Genomic DNA, 16,112 nt, shown 5'->3' with positions numbered 1-16,112 from the left:
CCTCAATGTGGATCTAATACTCCGTCGTACCATAAACCTACAACAATGATAAATAAAAATGAAAATGCAAACAAAAAAACAGTTATTAATTTCCACTAATTTCTTTTTATAAATCCACAGGGAGTCACTGGAGAGGAGCTAAAGAGCCTGTGCATGTGTCTCTGGAGCCTGCAGGTCACTGACCCCTGGTATAATGTAATGTAATGGACTACAATGCCTCTGAGTAAACGAGAAGTCATTGTTGCTGCAACTCTCGCGATACTTCCAGCAGTGGGTTCCTCGGAGCAGTATGGCAGCCGTGGCTCTGAGGTCCTGCCGCAGAGGACTTTCACAGATTTTAAGTAATGGAGGGCTCACAGCTTTGTCTTCTCAGCGTCTGGAAGGTTTGTTCAAGTCTCTCGCTTTCCACACAATCAATCTCACACGGTTTGAGTCTCGTATGAGGGCATTTAAAGGTTAAGTTAGGGGGTGTGGCTCACACAGACTGCGTCGTCTTTAAAATGTAGGGCACATTGTGAAGGCTTGTGCGTCGTTACGTTGATTCTCGTAGTATTTAATGCGACATTAATTAGCCTCATTATGTTAATGTGCGTAAATTCTCGGTATCTTTTGGTTGGTATCACACAAATGACCACGCTGTTTCTCCATGTGCTGTTTCCTAGTCTGCGCCAAGAGAAGCCTTATCTTATAAAATGGAACATGTGACATTGTATTTAGCAACATTGTTTTTCATAATGTATCTATTTTTGACCTTTTAGGCCACTGTGAATCATTTACATAAGATGTTTCGCACATGGCAATAATGTTGCATTTTGTCAACTACAGGAGCCAGGAGACACAAGTCCTCAGTCCAGTATGCTTCACGACCAGACCTTCCCAAGCTGGCCTACAGGAGAGTGAAGGGGAAGAGTCCAGGTGTGCTCTTCCTACCTGGATATGGCTCCAACATGAATGGGCAGAAAGCTGAGGCACTGGAGGAGTTCTGTAAGTCACTAGGACACTCATACCTTAGGTAAGTCATCCAAAACACACACCACTGAAGAGGCTGCATAAGACCAGGCCATGGTCATTATCTCACACCAAATACAGATTATGGTAGATCAGATCAAATAGACATTCATACTGGGGTAGTGTATTGGCAAGAATCTGGCGATATGTATCATGATACAGGGGTAAGAGAAGATAAAATATACTTTTATTGTCACTGTGAGGAAATGTTTGGACTAAATTAACACTAAATTAAAACAGCATCAACAACAATAATAAACGATTCCACACAAGACAGGGAAACGGTTCCACAGAAACAGATGTTTCAACACATACACAGTCCACGTACATAATGGCACATACTATCACACACCATAGCAGGTGTTGCACCCAGGGAGTGCACTGCACGTCTACCGTCTTGCTCATATTGCACAGACAATAGACAAGGCAAGGCAGCTATTTGTATAGCACATTTCAGCAACAGACGAATTAACAAAAGCCTGTCTAAATAAAAACGTTTCCGGCTGCTTATAAAAATGTCACAGGACTCTAGGGATCGCAGCGATAGGGGGATGGCATTCCATAAGTTGGGTGCGCTTGCAGCTTGAAAGGCACGGTCACCTCTGTGTTATAGTGGGTTCGAGGGACTGCCAGAAGTTTTTGGTCAGAAGACCTAAGAGCCCGATTTGGTGTTTACGGCAGGAGGAGGTCAGTGATATACTGAGGTGTTTGACCATGCAAGGCTCTAAAGGTTAGCACCAGCATTTTAAAATGGATACAGAATTTGATTGGAAGCCAGTGCAGAGAGTATAAAATAGGGGTGATATGAGATCTACTGTTGTGTCTAGTTAAAAGCCGAGCAGCTGCATTTTGGACAGTTTGAAGGCGATTCAAAGAAGATTGATTTATACAGGTAAAAAGGGCGTTACAATAATCTAAACGAGAAGAAATAAAAGCATGAATAATCATCTCCAAGACCACTAAGACTACTAAAACCATGCCATGGTCACAATCTCACACTAAATACACATTACGGTAGATCAGATCAAATAGACATACCTCATTCATACTGGGGTAGTGTGTTGGCGATACGATATGTATCATGATACATTATTGTTGTTGATGCTGTTTTAATTAAGTGTTTGTAACTGCAGTTGGACGGAGTCCAGGAAAAATCCCAACGGGGACAATAAAAGTATATTTTATCTTATCTTACCCGTTGGGATTTTTCCTGGACTCCGTCCAACTGCAGTTACAAACACTAAATTAAAACAGCATCAACAACAATAATAAACGATTCCACACAAGACAGGGAAACAGTTCCACAGAAACATGTTTCAACACATACACAGTCCACGTACATAATGACACATACTATCACACATACCATGGCAGGTATTGCACCCAGGTAGTGTACTGCACCGTCTACCGTCTTGCCCATATTGCCCACACAATAGCCCAATATTACACAGATGCAACATATTGCACTGTCCCTATTTAACATATTGCACTGTCTAAACATATTGCACTGTCCTTATGATAGCTTTATGTTACGAGTTGTTGGTACGATTCAATATATTGCGATACTGTAAGCAAGGCGATATATTGAGATTTTTTTTACAAATCTAATTTTAGGAAAGCTGTCTAAGAAAAAGTATAGTATAGCCTATATAGTAGTAAATGATTGGACTCATTGGATCCACAAGAGTCTCAGCTTTCCAGTCATACCCAATATATGCAATTCTAAGACTTTTTAGGGACCCAAGTATGCAGAAATATTCAAATACACCATTTTTAGAATAGGCGAAAATAACACATTTGTACCTCACCAAAATTTTGCCTAACTTTGCAGCGTTATTTAGCCTTCTTCTGTTGCAAGTTTGACATGGTTGGTGCCAATGAGTTTCTTTGGTTTTCTAGTTTCATATGATGCCATTCATATGGTACCTTCACTCTAGCTCCAAAACTGAGCCCACTACAACCTCAGAAATACAGAATAGCAGCTGGGTCCACCGTTGGATATTTAAGAGTTTGATTAAAAACTTGTATAGCATTTTGGAGAATCAATACAGTATCGCAAAACATAATATCCTGATACTCATGTGTATCAATATTTTCTTACACTCCTAATTCCTACAGTGTTGGTCCTGGATGTCCATAGTCTTGGTTTCGATCTTTAAAAACTGAGAAACACCTTTAATTCTTACAAAACAATAAAACTTTTGCACTCCGCAAATAAACTTGATTCATATCGCTCTTAAAACTGAACGCAGATGATCCAAAGTTCGTTACAGATTTGCAAGGAGCAAAAATAAAATACATGAACTGGAAAACATGCATGCATCCACCACACACACCCACAGTTACACTCCTACAGCCTTGATCAAAGAACAGCAGGAGAAGCACAAGTAGACAGGAAGTCAAATAGTTTTCAAAGTCAAATTAATCGAAAAGGGACTTCAATTTATGTGGGAGAGCAGCTGAAAATGCATGGTCACCATACATTTAGTGGCACTGTGAAACAAAGAAAAAGGCAGAAAACATGATTTAAAATGTCACAAGTCTTAGTATAAATTAAATTGTGCTTGTTTTAAATGCAGTCTGGTTTTGTTTCCAAGTAGCACGATGCCCCAAGATAACAAAGTAGGCTATACACATTTCAGTAGATTTGGTTATGAGTTGATTTTGCTTGCACAAAATGTCTAGTGCCATGTGCCTTTTGAATGTTACTGAAAGTATAACAAGTGGTAATCTTTTTCACTGAGATGTTTTATTTCAACAGACAGACCCGGTTCAATAACATTCAAAATTGAAAAGCCAAAGGATTGCATGTAAATGATGCAACAGCTGGTAACACATCAGATTACTCATGTAAATCAAAATTATTGTTTAACTCTTCTTAATTTTCAGTGAATCATTAAAGCCTCCATTCCTGAGGTGATTGGATATAAAAGACATCATACTGAATTCTCAAAGGGCTCATCCCATGTTCAGTGTAGTATATAACTGATTCACTGTACTCATAATGTCTTCAAAAAAATCCAAATGAACCTTGTCATTGGCCTCTCATGGCTTGCCTTTGTTTTCCCTTCTCATACTCATGGCCATGGGCCGTTCTATTTCTGTTTCCCCAGGTTTGACTACACAGGACATGGGGCCTCAGAGGGGGTGCAATCAGAAGGAACTATTGGTACCTGGAAAAAAGACGTCCTTTACGTGTTGGATGAGTTAGTAGAGGGGCCTCAGGTAAATATTTACAAGGATCGTGTCCCTTTACAAGTGACTGTACTGGTGGTTGGTAATCAATGAAGTTATGAAGACTTTGCTCGACAGGGACGGGAATTGAGAGTCGGCTCCCATTTAGAACAACTTTAATGTCAGAATTTATGCTCTTAGGAACGAGCACCGTCCTGGCTTTTCATGTGAGGCAAGCTAGACAAGAAGGGAAAAATTTATAAGAGTCGCAAAACATTGATTTCAGTTGTTATAGATGTTCAACATGCATGCATTAAATTACAAGAACATGATGTTTTTAATATCCTACAGCCACGTGGTGCTTCCTCTCACAGTGATACAAGTGCATCTCTTAAAATCAACCAGTAAAAATGTTATGATACTGAGACACAGGCAGTCTGTGAAATGATAAACCAAAGTGAAAAATTGTGTTTTGCAAACACAATATAAATGTTTTAATGTTAAACTCTGTAGTTAATAATTATTGATATTAATTTAAGACATATAAAAATACTCTAAAAAAACTCTTGAAATTACACCTCTCAACTCATTCCCCCTAATAAATAAATCCAGATTCTATGAATAACACAAATACAAATATTGTTCAAGCGTTTAACTGCTGGATACAAGAAGTCTATTCTCAGCGTCTGTGTATTAGAAGCTTCAAGTTTCCATATCACACTTGCATAAGTTGCATACTGGACGACGATTGGCTCCAAACTACTTGTGATGACATAAAACCCCGCTGGTGCGTCCACGTGTTAAACTCAGAAGAGAAACTTCAGCAGATTAATGCAAAAACAGACTTCTAGTATCAAACTCTGCACATGATGTATCATTCTGCACAGTGAAGCTCAAACATCCAAGTGAAGTAAGAATAAGCAAAAGGGGTTCTTTATTTTGTATTATATGTTCATCATCAAGCGATACAATTAACACTATAAAACCTGCCTTTAAAACCTCATCCTGCACTCAACAAAATACCAAAAAGGGATTTATTTAGAGAACCCGGGCTGCAACTAACGATTGTTTTCATTGTCGATTAATCTGTCGATTATTCTAGTTGTTTGGTCTATAAAATGTTAGAAAATAGTGACAAAATGTTGATCAGTGTTTCTCAAAGCCCAAGATGCTGTCCCTAAATGTCTTGTTTTGTCCACAACTCAAAGATATTCAGTTTTTACTGTCAAATATTCACATTTAAGAAGTTGGAATCACAGAATTTGTACTTTAAAAAAAAAAAAGACTCACGCCGATTACTTGATTATACAAATAGTTGACAGTTAATTTAATAGTTGACAACTAATTGATTATTCGTTGCAGCTCTCTCTCTCTATATATATATATATAGAACCAATAAAAAGAATCGGGCCAATAGCAGAATCAATAATAGAATTGGAGTTAATAAAATCATTTTAACCTCCATCTGTATGTTCCCCTATGTACCCAGAAGATGGCACTGTGTTACAACATTTGTGGTATCGTTAGTCTTCCACTGCCATAATTATACTGCATGAGTCTGGTGTCTTTATGGAGTGTTTTGAATAAGGTTTTTTGTGCTGTATTTATCATTTGGTCAATTGATTTACAGTCTATTTATGGTGTTTATTTGTAGATAATGGTGGGTTCCAGTATAGGCGGTTGGTTCATGCTGCTGGCAGCCATTGCAAGACCAGAGAAGACTGCAGCACTGGTTGGCATCTCCACTGCCGCTGATCACATCGTCACATTGTTCAACTCTCTTCCTCTGGAGGTAGGAACATATAATATTATCACATATATAAAATCTTTTGGTCATTCTGTTTGCAGACATTTTCATTTCAATGTATTTCTGAGTTGTCCATGTTTGAATGCGCAGACACGCAAGGAGTTTGAGGAGAAGGGGGAATGGACAGTGCCCACCAAACACTCGGAGCAAGGCTTTTACAAGTTTAGCATGGACTTTCTGAAAGAGGCAGAAAACCACTGTGTGCTCCAGAGTCCCATCCCCATCACCTGTCCCGTACGTCTCATTCACGGGCTCAAAGACGAGGACGTCCCCTGGCACATCTCCATGCAGGTCGCAGAGCGCATCCTCAGCCCCGATGTTGATGTCATCCTTCGGCGACACGGCCAGCACCGCATGTCTGAGCGGGACGACATCAAGCTCATGGTCTACACCATCGATGATCTCATAGACAAGCTGACCACTCTGGTCTGAGTAAGGGGACGGGGGAGTGAGCTTGAGAGGTTGCGGAGATCAGGAGAGAAGGACTGTGTTTACCAGGAAGTCAACCCTCAAGAAATTTACCAAACAACGGCATGTTTGTCCGCCAAATATGACCTTTTACCCATCTGTTATCCCCCCCCCCCCACCCCGTACTTTGTTTGTCATTTCAACATGCCGTTACAGTGCAAACTATAATGAACGGGAGCCTCCCTGCTAGCTGTTCCCTTATTTCTTCAGGTTGCATTTGTATGTTCCAGATTATTATATGGAGTGTTATGTTGACCTTTATTAGGTCCGCTGTTGCCGCCGCCGTTCTTCCTGTTTGACTGTTTCTCCCTCTTTACTTAGACGCATAGTTTTCCTGTGCCTTTTTTAATCACTTTTCACCGTTTTGGCCAATAAAACCTCTGCACACTAGAGTGCAGGTCTCAGTCTGTTACCACAACCAACACAACATAATCAACTGATAACTTTATTCATTAAAATACAGTGCTGTTGATATTGAAATGCACACTTGAAAGTTATAAAAAAGTGTAAAAATCTGACCATAACTCAAATCACCATGATTGCTAAACAGATAAAAAGGGTATTTCAAAATTAGGATATTTCTTTTACAAGAATCCAGATGGAGTAAACCGCGAAACACTGAACAGAAACGCAATTTGCCATCAAGGATTGTTGGCTGCAGCCATGTGAGGTTTATTGTTGTTGGCAGAACATTCTGTTACATGACTCCCCATACCTGATGGCCTTTAGCCAGAGAGAGGCCCGCTGAATGGAGCCGCTGGACTGTTGATTATTAACATGTAATTGGCGACTAGCTGCTATATGCTCAATGGTGCGACACCAACCACCTAACTGTCTCGGGTCCACTTAACTGCAGCGGTGACCTTTTAACTCAGGGTTGAGCTATGTAGTCAGTCATATTTTGTGTCAAAAATTAAAATCAAACATCATTAATGGGAGCATACAGCACGACAGTTGTAATTCAAGCGGAAGAGACGGCATATGGCGATGTTTTACTATGGACTCCCTTTGCTAAAGCATATTTTTCCACCACAGATCTTTGTTTACCAGGAAAATGCTTTGTACGTAGTAGTGTTGTTGTCTCGCTTCGTAAAATAACGCAGCATACTTTCCAACTTGAGCCACAGAAATCTGCAAACAGCATTTCCCATATTCCCAACATTTACCCACCATAACAAAAACCTCTTAATTCAGTAAGCGAAAGAAAATGGCTCATCACTGAAACTAAGAGACAGATGCTGTAACAAAACAATATATCTTTAGTGTTTGCTTTGTGTAGAAGGCAAACAAACTTAAATAAAGTTAGGATGAAGACTAACCGGTTAAAGCGGCTATTATAACAAGATAACATAAGCAAACATCCACTCTGCTCAGGTGCCGTTGAGCAAGTCACTCTACTAGTTATGGTGAGGTAAAAAGAGGATGTTGAGTTTATAGAGCTAATTAAACGAATTTGGCACCATCATGTTTTATTTTTTATTTTTATTTAACCTTTATTTAACCAGGAGTAAAAACTCATTGAGATTAAAAATCTCTTTTCCAAGAGTGTCCTGGCCAAGATAGCCAGCACCACAGTTACACAGTTGTAGACATAAAACAAACATAACAATTGAAAACGAAGACAAAGAGCAAATTCCAAAATCATCAGGTATCAAAAAAACATTCAACATTCAAAACATCTATAGCCAGATGTGCCTGTTGCCAAATCTTTTAGAAGCAGTTTAAAGATGTTCAGTGAGAACAGCTCTCCAAGTTTCAGTGTGCTTTGGTTTGCTGAGGGTCACTTCATGCTGCCTAAAGCTGACCATGCACTATACAGTGACCAGTGAAGCGGTATCACGTCGCAGTCTGTGTAGAGAGTCTCTGGGGGACCCCTCCTTGGTTAGTTGGCATATTAAAAGGAGTGACCCGCCCCTCCCGGACAGAGGAGATCCGGTCCGGCCTGACGCGCCTGTGCTGATCTTCATGGATGCTTCAGCAGTTGAGCAGCAGCAGCAGCAGCAACATCATCCTCACTCAGCCCTGCCCAGCTCAGAGGGATTAACACCAGGACTCAGACACATCTGACACATCCTCTCCTCCTCCTCAGTAAGTGTGCTTTGCGTGCATGGCATGTTGGATATGTTTACGCAGCCAAATCCAGTGTCGCAGCTATAGTGTGCGTGCAGCTTTGCGCAGTTTGCCTTTGGGTTTGTTTTAACAAGCTGCAGGATGCGCAGCAGTGTGGTGTCGTGACATTAGATATACATGATGGGACTTTCTTTTGCATTTTTTTGGATTTAACTGACAAAAATGTGCAAAAAACAACAGATGCATTGAAAACTGAAGAGTTGACACAAACCTTTATATGCGGCACATATGAGGGCTGACGTCATTTAATTAAACTGTAGTGCAGGCTAAATATAGAACTGTTGTGCGTTGCATGACTGCATGTTTTTGTGAGAAGGCCAACTTTTTCACAAAATGCAATTTTGATGATTTAATTGTCGTCATGAGGTCATCCTCGAGACCATCATCTCATGCAGCGCATCACTTGCACGCAGCGTGCCGGAAACTGGCTTGATTGTTACCATAGCAACGAGAGGAGGGCTTGTCCCTGTGTGGGACAGCATCCTTATGATGGGCCACACCCTTCACTGCTACAGCCTCCAGAGATGCGTCTATGGTGGACTGCTGAGCTGTAAAGGGACAGACTCAAACCTGGCTTTTCTTCTAAATTTAGATGGTTTATGATAGTGCTCTAATGCCATTTTTATTGTAGTAAACAAAACAAAAATAACTCTAAAAAGAATTGTAGTTACCCTGCAGCCATTTAATCAGAAAGTAGTCACAAATATTCACTGATATAATAGCCTACAACAGGTATATTATAGCAACATTATGATGTTTTTTGTCAGAATATTTTTGCAACTGAGTAATGCAATATCAGCCTTATGTGTACCATGTGTTTTCTTCAGGTCTACTATACACTACATATACTTGAGTGTTTTTCGAGACCTGCCATGGCGAACAGGGGGCCCAGCTATGGACTCAGCCGAGAGGTGCAGGAGAAGATTGAGCAGAAGTACGACACAGACCTGGAGCAGCGGTTGGTGGACTGGATGGTTGCACAGTGTGGAGCCAACCTGGAGAAGCCGCAGACGGGCAGGGAGAACTTCCAGAAGTGGCTGTTGGATGGAACAGTGAGTGTACTTAAGATAGAAGTTACTGTTGAATTATTTAAGCCACAACATAATAGAGCTCTGTCAGATTTAAAGAGACCCTGAAGTCAAATAAGCAACCAGATAAATGTGCCCAGCCGTTTGTGAAAGTCTCGGTAAACAATACTGGTCTGTAACTGGAATAATAGACCATTATCATTATCCAACTAATTAGAGGACTGTGTTTTGTACTAGCTTTGCAAATGTAGATTTTTGTGTTGAATCATTCTGGGAAACTTTGATGGAAAACTCCTGAAAATCCTTAGTACTATAAGACTTAATTAACAACCAATTATAAAATGCAGCCTGCACAATGCTGCAGTGTCTTCTTACTGGACACTCCAGCTGACTCTAATGTTAGAAAATCATTCAGACAAAGGCAGAGTCATTCATTTCTGCACCAGCGTGTTACTCAATAACGCAATGCAGCCACGAACCATGTTGCATTTTCAATGACTGAAATGACTCTCACTATTATAAATGGTTTTAGCTTTCACAACTGAATCCAAATGCATGCGGCAATCACAACAGCATAACCCCCTCAACGCTAACAAAATATTAATTATGGTATTTAAATATATTCAAATGTTTTTATCGGGTTTTACATGTACATTATACAGTATCCCAACATCTGCATCCCACCCACATCATACCCCTGGAAGATTGGCCAACACAACAAAAAATAAATAAAAGTATCATTAATAATAATAATAATAATAATAATAATAGTTGTAACAAATATTGTAAAGAATATAAATAAAAAAGGAAAAAAAACTCACATGGTAAAATAAATTAAATTAATTTTATTTTTATTTTTTTAAACAATTTCTTTATAAATAAATCAAATAAATCAAATAGAGATTCTAGAACAATTCTATGCAGTTATGGTTATCAGGTACTGCCAGTTATATTTCTTGTAGTGTAGACATTATTATAGTAGTCTAGGAATAATTGACATATTTTTAGAATTTATTAACAGATCTTTTCCAGCTTCAAATGAAACATTACCTCTTAAACCCAGCGGCTATATATGGAGGGGCGGGGGCTGTACTACCGATTATATAAAATGAGACGTCTTGCTAAGAGCAATTATGTCATTTAAGCATGAAAAACAAGAGTGTTAGGGAGAACTAAAAACCTCACCTGTCATTTTTGGTATGGTCAGTGTGTCGGTTTAATATGATCGAGTCAGATTTGTGACCTCCTCTGTCCCAGATCCTCTGCAGGCTTATCAACAGCCTTTATCCGAGGGGGAAGGAGCCCATCAAGAAGATACCAGAGACGCAGATGGCCTTCAAGCAAATGGAGAAGATCTCTCAGTTCCTGCAGGCAGCTGAAGCTTACGGAGTCACAACCACGGACATATTTCAAACTGTGGACCTCTGGGAAGGTGATTTAAATACCTCCTACTTACATCCCACCTACTGCTGGTGATATATATTCATTCACGTTGATAATACACATCATTACATAATGATGCTTTTGTTCTGGCTTTAGGAAAGGACATGGCAGCGGTGCAAAGAACTCTAATGGCTCTCGGGAGTGTGGCGGTTACTAAGGACGACGGTCATTACAGAGGTGACCGAGACTGGTTCCACAGGTAAAGAGAAACCTCACTGTGACAGAGGAGCTTCACATTTTCACAACTGCATGCTTCATGTTTCCTGTACCTCACCTTGTAACTGTTGTTCATGTATAGGAAAGCCCAGGGGTATCGGCGAGAGTTCAGCCAGGAGCAGCTCCGCCAGGGTCAGAGTTTGATCGGACTGCAGATGGGCAGCAACCGCGGGGCGTCCCAGGCTGGTATGACGGGCTACGGTATGCACCGTCAGATCATGTAGACCACTCACTCACTAACTAACCTGCCCCCCAGCTTCCAGACCTTATTTTCTACTAATACCACAAAACCTTCATATCCTTTCGAGCACCTGCCATGTTAACCTCAATTTTCCTGGAATTGCTGCTTTCCCAACCAGTGTTTTATCTTACGAAATGATGTCAAATGCTGTAGATCTTCCTGTTCCTCTCTTCCCTTTCGCCATGCACTGTTCCCTCTATAGCTTTGTTTACTTTCCTTGTCCAAATGATTACTTAATGTGAAGCTCAAAGTCATTTAACATCAATTTAGTCTTGCAGAGAATTTAAGATTAAAATCTCTCCACAAAAGAAGTCATCAGTATTATTCACATTTTAAATCTGAAATACTGTAAGCCACTGTTACAACATGCTGTATGCTATTTACTTGTATTTATGTATACATTTATTTATCATTGGTCATTGTTTTAGGATGATCTGTTACTGTGTACTTATTTAGCCTTAATTGAACTCAATGACCGATGATGTCTCTGCTATCTCGTCTGAAGACTTGTTGCAGAATCCTCTGTAACCAAATCAACCTCCTGTTGTGCCTGGTTATGGACTACAGAGACTGGCTCCTGATATATCGTCCTATAAATGAGTTTCGTTCATTCTGAGTCATGCCCTTGTTATTTGTTTGTTAGACCACATCTTTTGTCCATGTTGTGTCCGTGCAAGTAAATGTGCAGCAGCCAACATGTACAGGTAAAGACATTGCTTGAATGTGCACTTTTATGTATTGTCATGTTTATATTTTTAAAATATATTTATATCTGGAGGCTTGTGAGAAGAAGTATTGAAAAAATAAAGTATGTGAACATATGTTTGTGTCATATATCTGTGTAACACACCAGCTGGGTATCTTGACAACTGGGAAGTGAGGGTGTTTTTTTTTTCTTATCTTGGTTTTATGTTACAGCTCCTCCCTTGCGCCCATCCCTCCTGTCTCTCCTGCACAATCTAATAAAGGGGCAGCGCCACGCCATGCCATAATGATTAGGTTGACGGCTCCTCTACCAAATAGTCCTGATCCAAGCCTGTGTGTCAGAAAACCTTTGTCTCGAGTGACCATTAGTAAGATATTAAACCTCTAGTCCAGTAATATTGTTTAATAGCTGATCTTTCCTTTGTGGAGAGTTTAGCAAAAACAGAAGAGTCGCAAAAACTGCTATAAAATGTTTCTAAAACCCCGTATTGTGCTGTTCTTTGGGAATAGTTGTGGCTGTCCATTTCTTTTGTATAGCTTTTACCTTCCTATGGAAATTATGTGACATAACGTCCACTCTAAACATGTCTAGCATCTAGATAACATCTGAAGGCCACTATCATTAAGATAAGCAAAAACCTTTGTCTAAGGTCTTTGAACCACAAAAGGTCACATTTTATGTCAGTGATCTAGTTTATGGGGTCAATTGTTCCTGACTGTTGACATTTTAAAAAGCACATAAGAGAAGAGCATGCATGAATTAACATTTTAGCTTGTTATTAGCATCTAAACAAAGCCCATTACAATGCTGTCCTTTAAATCTTGTACAAAAACAACTGTTAATATTATTCTAAGGCGTCCATTCTTAATGCCATCTTGTTATTGCTCAATTAAAAATAAGATATTCTGCCTTCCAGACAGCATGTTATCATTTGCTTAAGTTGAATATCCTGTTTGCTTAGGCAGCACATGTGAAACTATGTGGCCTTTTGCATGACTGGCCCTGAAATACACTCTGCTTATTATTAGCCTCAACTACAGTGGAGAAGCAGCTAAAAGGATTCAGGTGATATGTAACTGACAGACTCAATAAGTCAACCACAAACACAGCCGGACCAATGAAATGGCTTGGAGGACTGAGGTCACTCTTGTCCAATGTTCTTGTCCAGCTTATATTTTCTTTGGTTGGTGTCTTGTTTGTCTTTTGTCCCACTGTGCTCCAGACAATTTTATCATTTGTTGCGTGTTCGCATACAAGTAGGGCATGTGGTTATGAGGCAAACTGTGCTTTAACTTCTTTTAGTCTAAACGTTTTTGCATACTTACAGGATATTAGTTTTGTTAGACAGGTGCATCGGGTACAATGTTGCAGATGATTTTTAAAGTCACTCTCTTGCTCCTTCCATTGGTGGGCAGGTGTGTTACACAGCAAGAAACCGAAAATAAAGGCTGTGTTTGTGGACACCCTGGAATACCAGGGGACCCTGGACACAATGGTACACCTGGAAGAGACGGCCGAGACGGACTCAGGGGTGACAAAGGTGATCAAGGTAAGTTTAGAAGAAAACGAGCATCTTTTCCTACATGTCTTAAGCTTCAATTTCACAATATATAATAACAATCATTTATGAATCATCCATTAAAAGGTGAAGTTGGCCGTATTGGATCAGCAGGCACTGATGGCCGCATGGGAGACAAAGGGGATCATGGTATGTATCTTCAGAACTAACTGCACCGCTGATAAATAAACCGATCTGTAAAGTGTTGAAATACGAATCTGTTTTTATCAGGCGTTTATACTTTATATGCACACGCAATTTATTAATATATTTGTTGTACCTTATGTGGCTTTAATGTATTGAATAGTAAACACTGAGCATAAAAGGATAAGGAGGTTTATTGTGTGCTTGTCGTTTACAGGTACAATTGGCCCGTTAGGGCTCAAAGGAAAAAGGGGAGAAAATGGAGAACGGGGGTTTCCTGGGAAAATGGGGCCCCAGGGACCCCACGGGCCCCTTGGTCTGAAAGGAAACAAGGGAGAGCTCGGACTACCTGGACCCAAAGGACTTAAAGGTGATTTGGGGCCTCTTGGACCAGAGGGTCCGAAGGGGGAAACTGGCCTTCGAGGTGACAGAGGCATTCAGGGACCATTTGGACCCCCTGGCAGGTCAGGGTCTAAGGGGGAACTTGGTGTTCCAGGTAACAAAGGCAGTATAGGTTATCGTGGTGACAGGGGGGTTCGAGGAGAGAAGGGTGATAGAGGTGAGAAGGGAGATGCACCTGTTATCTCTAAAAGTGCCTTCTCTGTGGGACTCACAGCACAAAGTAAACTCCCAATAGTTAATATACCGATAAGGTTCGACAAGATCTTTTACAATGAACAGAATCACTACGATCCAGTAACGGGAAGATTCACATGCTCCGCGGCAGGAGCCTACTTCTTCACCTACCACATCACCGTCTACTCCAGAAACGTGAAGGTGGCTCTGGTGAAGAACGGTGTGAAGATCATCCACACCACAGATAACTACCAGAGCGGCGAGGATCAGGCATCAGGGGGCGTCGTGCTGAACCTGGACGTGGGGGACAAGGTGTGGCTGCAGGTGGCTGGAGGAGAGCTGTTCAATGGGCTCTTTGCTGATGAAGATGATGACACCACCTTCTCTGGGTTCTTAATCGTTGGAACTTAAATTAGACATAATTTCTTTATAATTGCTGGTAAATGCTTTCAAAGGATAGAAATCAACCTGCCTCTAAACTTTAGTTGAGTCTATAATGCATTGTGCAATGGTGTCATTTTTTTGTCACAAGCTAAAGTTATTTCAGCTGCTTTGTGGTTTTCTTTAACACACGCACTTCTCTGGTATTTGGGGATGGGCATGCACAACAGAAATACACAACACATTAATTGTTTTGGCATGATACAATGACATGACAGGAGGAAGTCGGTGCAACACCATGTGCTACACCAACTGGAAGGTCCAGTATTATTGTCCTCCCAGAGCCTCAGGAAGTGATGAGCTGCATTCTTCTTCTTTGAAATGCTTTCTTTATTGAGCACATGCTCACTAACAGAGGTACAAACACATAAATAGACAATTGAAAAACAAATGTTATATACATCATATCATATTCATTTAATAATTTAAAAGTCTTAATGGCTTTTTTTGTTTTTAACATTGGGTGTGATGGTGCTATATTGTTTGAAATCATTAATAAAATGCAGGAAAGTTGGCTTGGTTCCTGACCATTTTGCATGTTATTTCCAATCTTATCTTGACTAAAATATAGCATTACATCAAACATATTTATTTCAACATTTGTCTTAAGTTTCTTTTGTAGAAAGTTGGATACATCAATCCAGAACATTCTTGTGAAAGAATATATGCGGAAATACTCTTTTTTTCAAGTCCACAGAAATCCCACTTATAATCAATATCCAGCTTGAATCTTTCTAACACAAGTTTTATTGTCAGTGTAATAACTTGAGAGAAACGTCCTAAGTTTGTTATTGATACAGTACTTATCACAAATTTTCCAAGCTTTCTCCCACTGTATTTTCTCAAATAAGGAAAACCAAAAACATCTAGTTGAAGGGAAGGAAAAACATAACTGAGTGAGTTCCTAATATGTTTGTTAAAGCACCTATCTTTCAGTATATTAGTACCTCCAATATTTTCCACACAATCTTCTGAATTAAAAGGTTGATCAACAGTACCAGGGTTTCGTAGAAGTATAAGGACACTTTTTGGTATAGCATCAGAACAATAGCATACTCTTTTGGTTTTACATGCATTTTGAATTGCAGAAATTCTTTATAAGATAATATAATATGATAATAATAATAATAAATTATGGAGGACCGAACTTGCCAAAATTTAAAATAAATGAA

At 39.9% G+C, this 16,112-nt stretch overlaps 3 protein-coding genes across 3 annotated transcripts; all 3 read left to right on the top strand.

Moving 5' to 3' along the window:
• Nucleotides 1-224: 224 nt before the first annotated feature.
• On the top strand, nucleotides 225-6,849 carry abhd10b (abhydrolase domain containing 10, depalmitoylase b). Its single transcript, XM_074622541.1, has 5 exons — nucleotides 225-383; nucleotides 826-1,012; nucleotides 4,122-4,233; nucleotides 5,837-5,974; nucleotides 6,080-6,849. The coding sequence occupies exons 1-5, from the start codon at nucleotides 290-292 to the stop codon at nucleotides 6,419-6,421; spliced, it is 873 nt and encodes a 290-aa protein (XP_074478642.1). The 5' UTR covers nucleotides 225-289; the 3' UTR covers nucleotides 6,422-6,849.
• A 1,153-nt stretch (nucleotides 6,850-8,002) lies between these two features.
• On the top strand, nucleotides 8,003-11,531 carry tagln3b (transgelin 3b). The gene is made up of 5 exons (XM_074622544.1): nucleotides 8,003-8,545; nucleotides 9,415-9,639; nucleotides 10,873-11,047; nucleotides 11,155-11,257; nucleotides 11,357-11,531. Exons 2-5 carry the CDS (start codon nucleotides 9,460-9,462, stop codon nucleotides 11,496-11,498), a joined length of 600 nt encoding a protein of 199 aa, XP_074478645.1. The 5' UTR covers nucleotides 8,003-8,545; nucleotides 9,415-9,459; the 3' UTR covers nucleotides 11,499-11,531.
• Nucleotides 11,532-13,431: 1,900 nt separating this feature from the next.
• c1qtnf9 (C1q and TNF related 9) lies at nucleotides 13,432-15,454 on the top strand. The gene is made up of 3 exons (XM_074621984.1): nucleotides 13,432-13,770; nucleotides 13,867-13,929; nucleotides 14,141-15,454. Exons 1-3 carry the CDS (start codon nucleotides 13,584-13,586, stop codon nucleotides 14,908-14,910), a joined length of 1,020 nt encoding a protein of 339 aa, XP_074478085.1. The 5' UTR covers nucleotides 13,432-13,583; the 3' UTR covers nucleotides 14,911-15,454.
• The last annotated feature ends 658 nt before the right edge of the window (nucleotides 15,455-16,112 follow it).

Source organism: Sebastes fasciatus, chromosome 21, assembly GCF_043250625.1.
Source record: "Sebastes fasciatus isolate fSebFas1 chromosome 21, fSebFas1.pri, whole genome shotgun sequence".
NCBI classification, from domain to species: Eukaryota; Metazoa; Chordata; class Actinopteri; order Perciformes; family Sebastidae; genus Sebastes; species Sebastes fasciatus.
The sequence above is the reverse complement of the archived record's forward strand: the minus strand, read 5'-3'. Positions and strand labels throughout refer to the sequence as shown.

Excerpts from the sequence above, each read along its gene's own strand:
- abhd10b (XM_074622541.1), top strand. The coding sequence starts at position 290 with ATGGCAGCCGTGGCTCTGAGGTCCTGCCGCAGAGGACTTTCACAGATT. Across the intron at positions 1,013-4,121 it reads CTAGGACACTCATACCTTAG|GTTTGACTACACAGGACATG; the intron begins GTAAGTCATCCA and ends CTGTTTCCCCAG. Across the intron at positions 5,975-6,079 it reads TCAACTCTCTTCCTCTGGAG|ACACGCAAGGAGTTTGAGGA; the intron begins GTAGGAACATAT and ends TTGAATGCGCAG.
- tagln3b (XM_074622544.1), top strand. The coding sequence starts at position 9,460 with ATGGCGAACAGGGGGCCCAGCTATGGACTCAGCCGAGAGGTGCAGGAG. Across the intron at positions 11,048-11,154 it reads AACTGTGGACCTCTGGGAAG|GAAAGGACATGGCAGCGGTG; the intron begins GTGATTTAAATA and ends TTCTGGCTTTAG. Across the intron at positions 11,258-11,356 it reads GACCGAGACTGGTTCCACAG|GAAAGCCCAGGGGTATCGGC; the intron begins GTAAAGAGAAAC and ends GTTCATGTATAG.
- c1qtnf9 (XM_074621984.1), top strand. The coding sequence starts at position 13,584 with ATGTTGCAGATGATTTTTAAAGTCACTCTCTTGCTCCTTCCATTGGTG. Across the intron at positions 13,771-13,866 it reads GGGTGACAAAGGTGATCAAG|GTGAAGTTGGCCGTATTGGA; the intron begins GTAAGTTTAGAA and ends ATCCATTAAAAG. Across the intron at positions 13,930-14,140 it reads GGGAGACAAAGGGGATCATG|GTACAATTGGCCCGTTAGGG; the intron begins GTATGTATCTTC and ends TGTCGTTTACAG.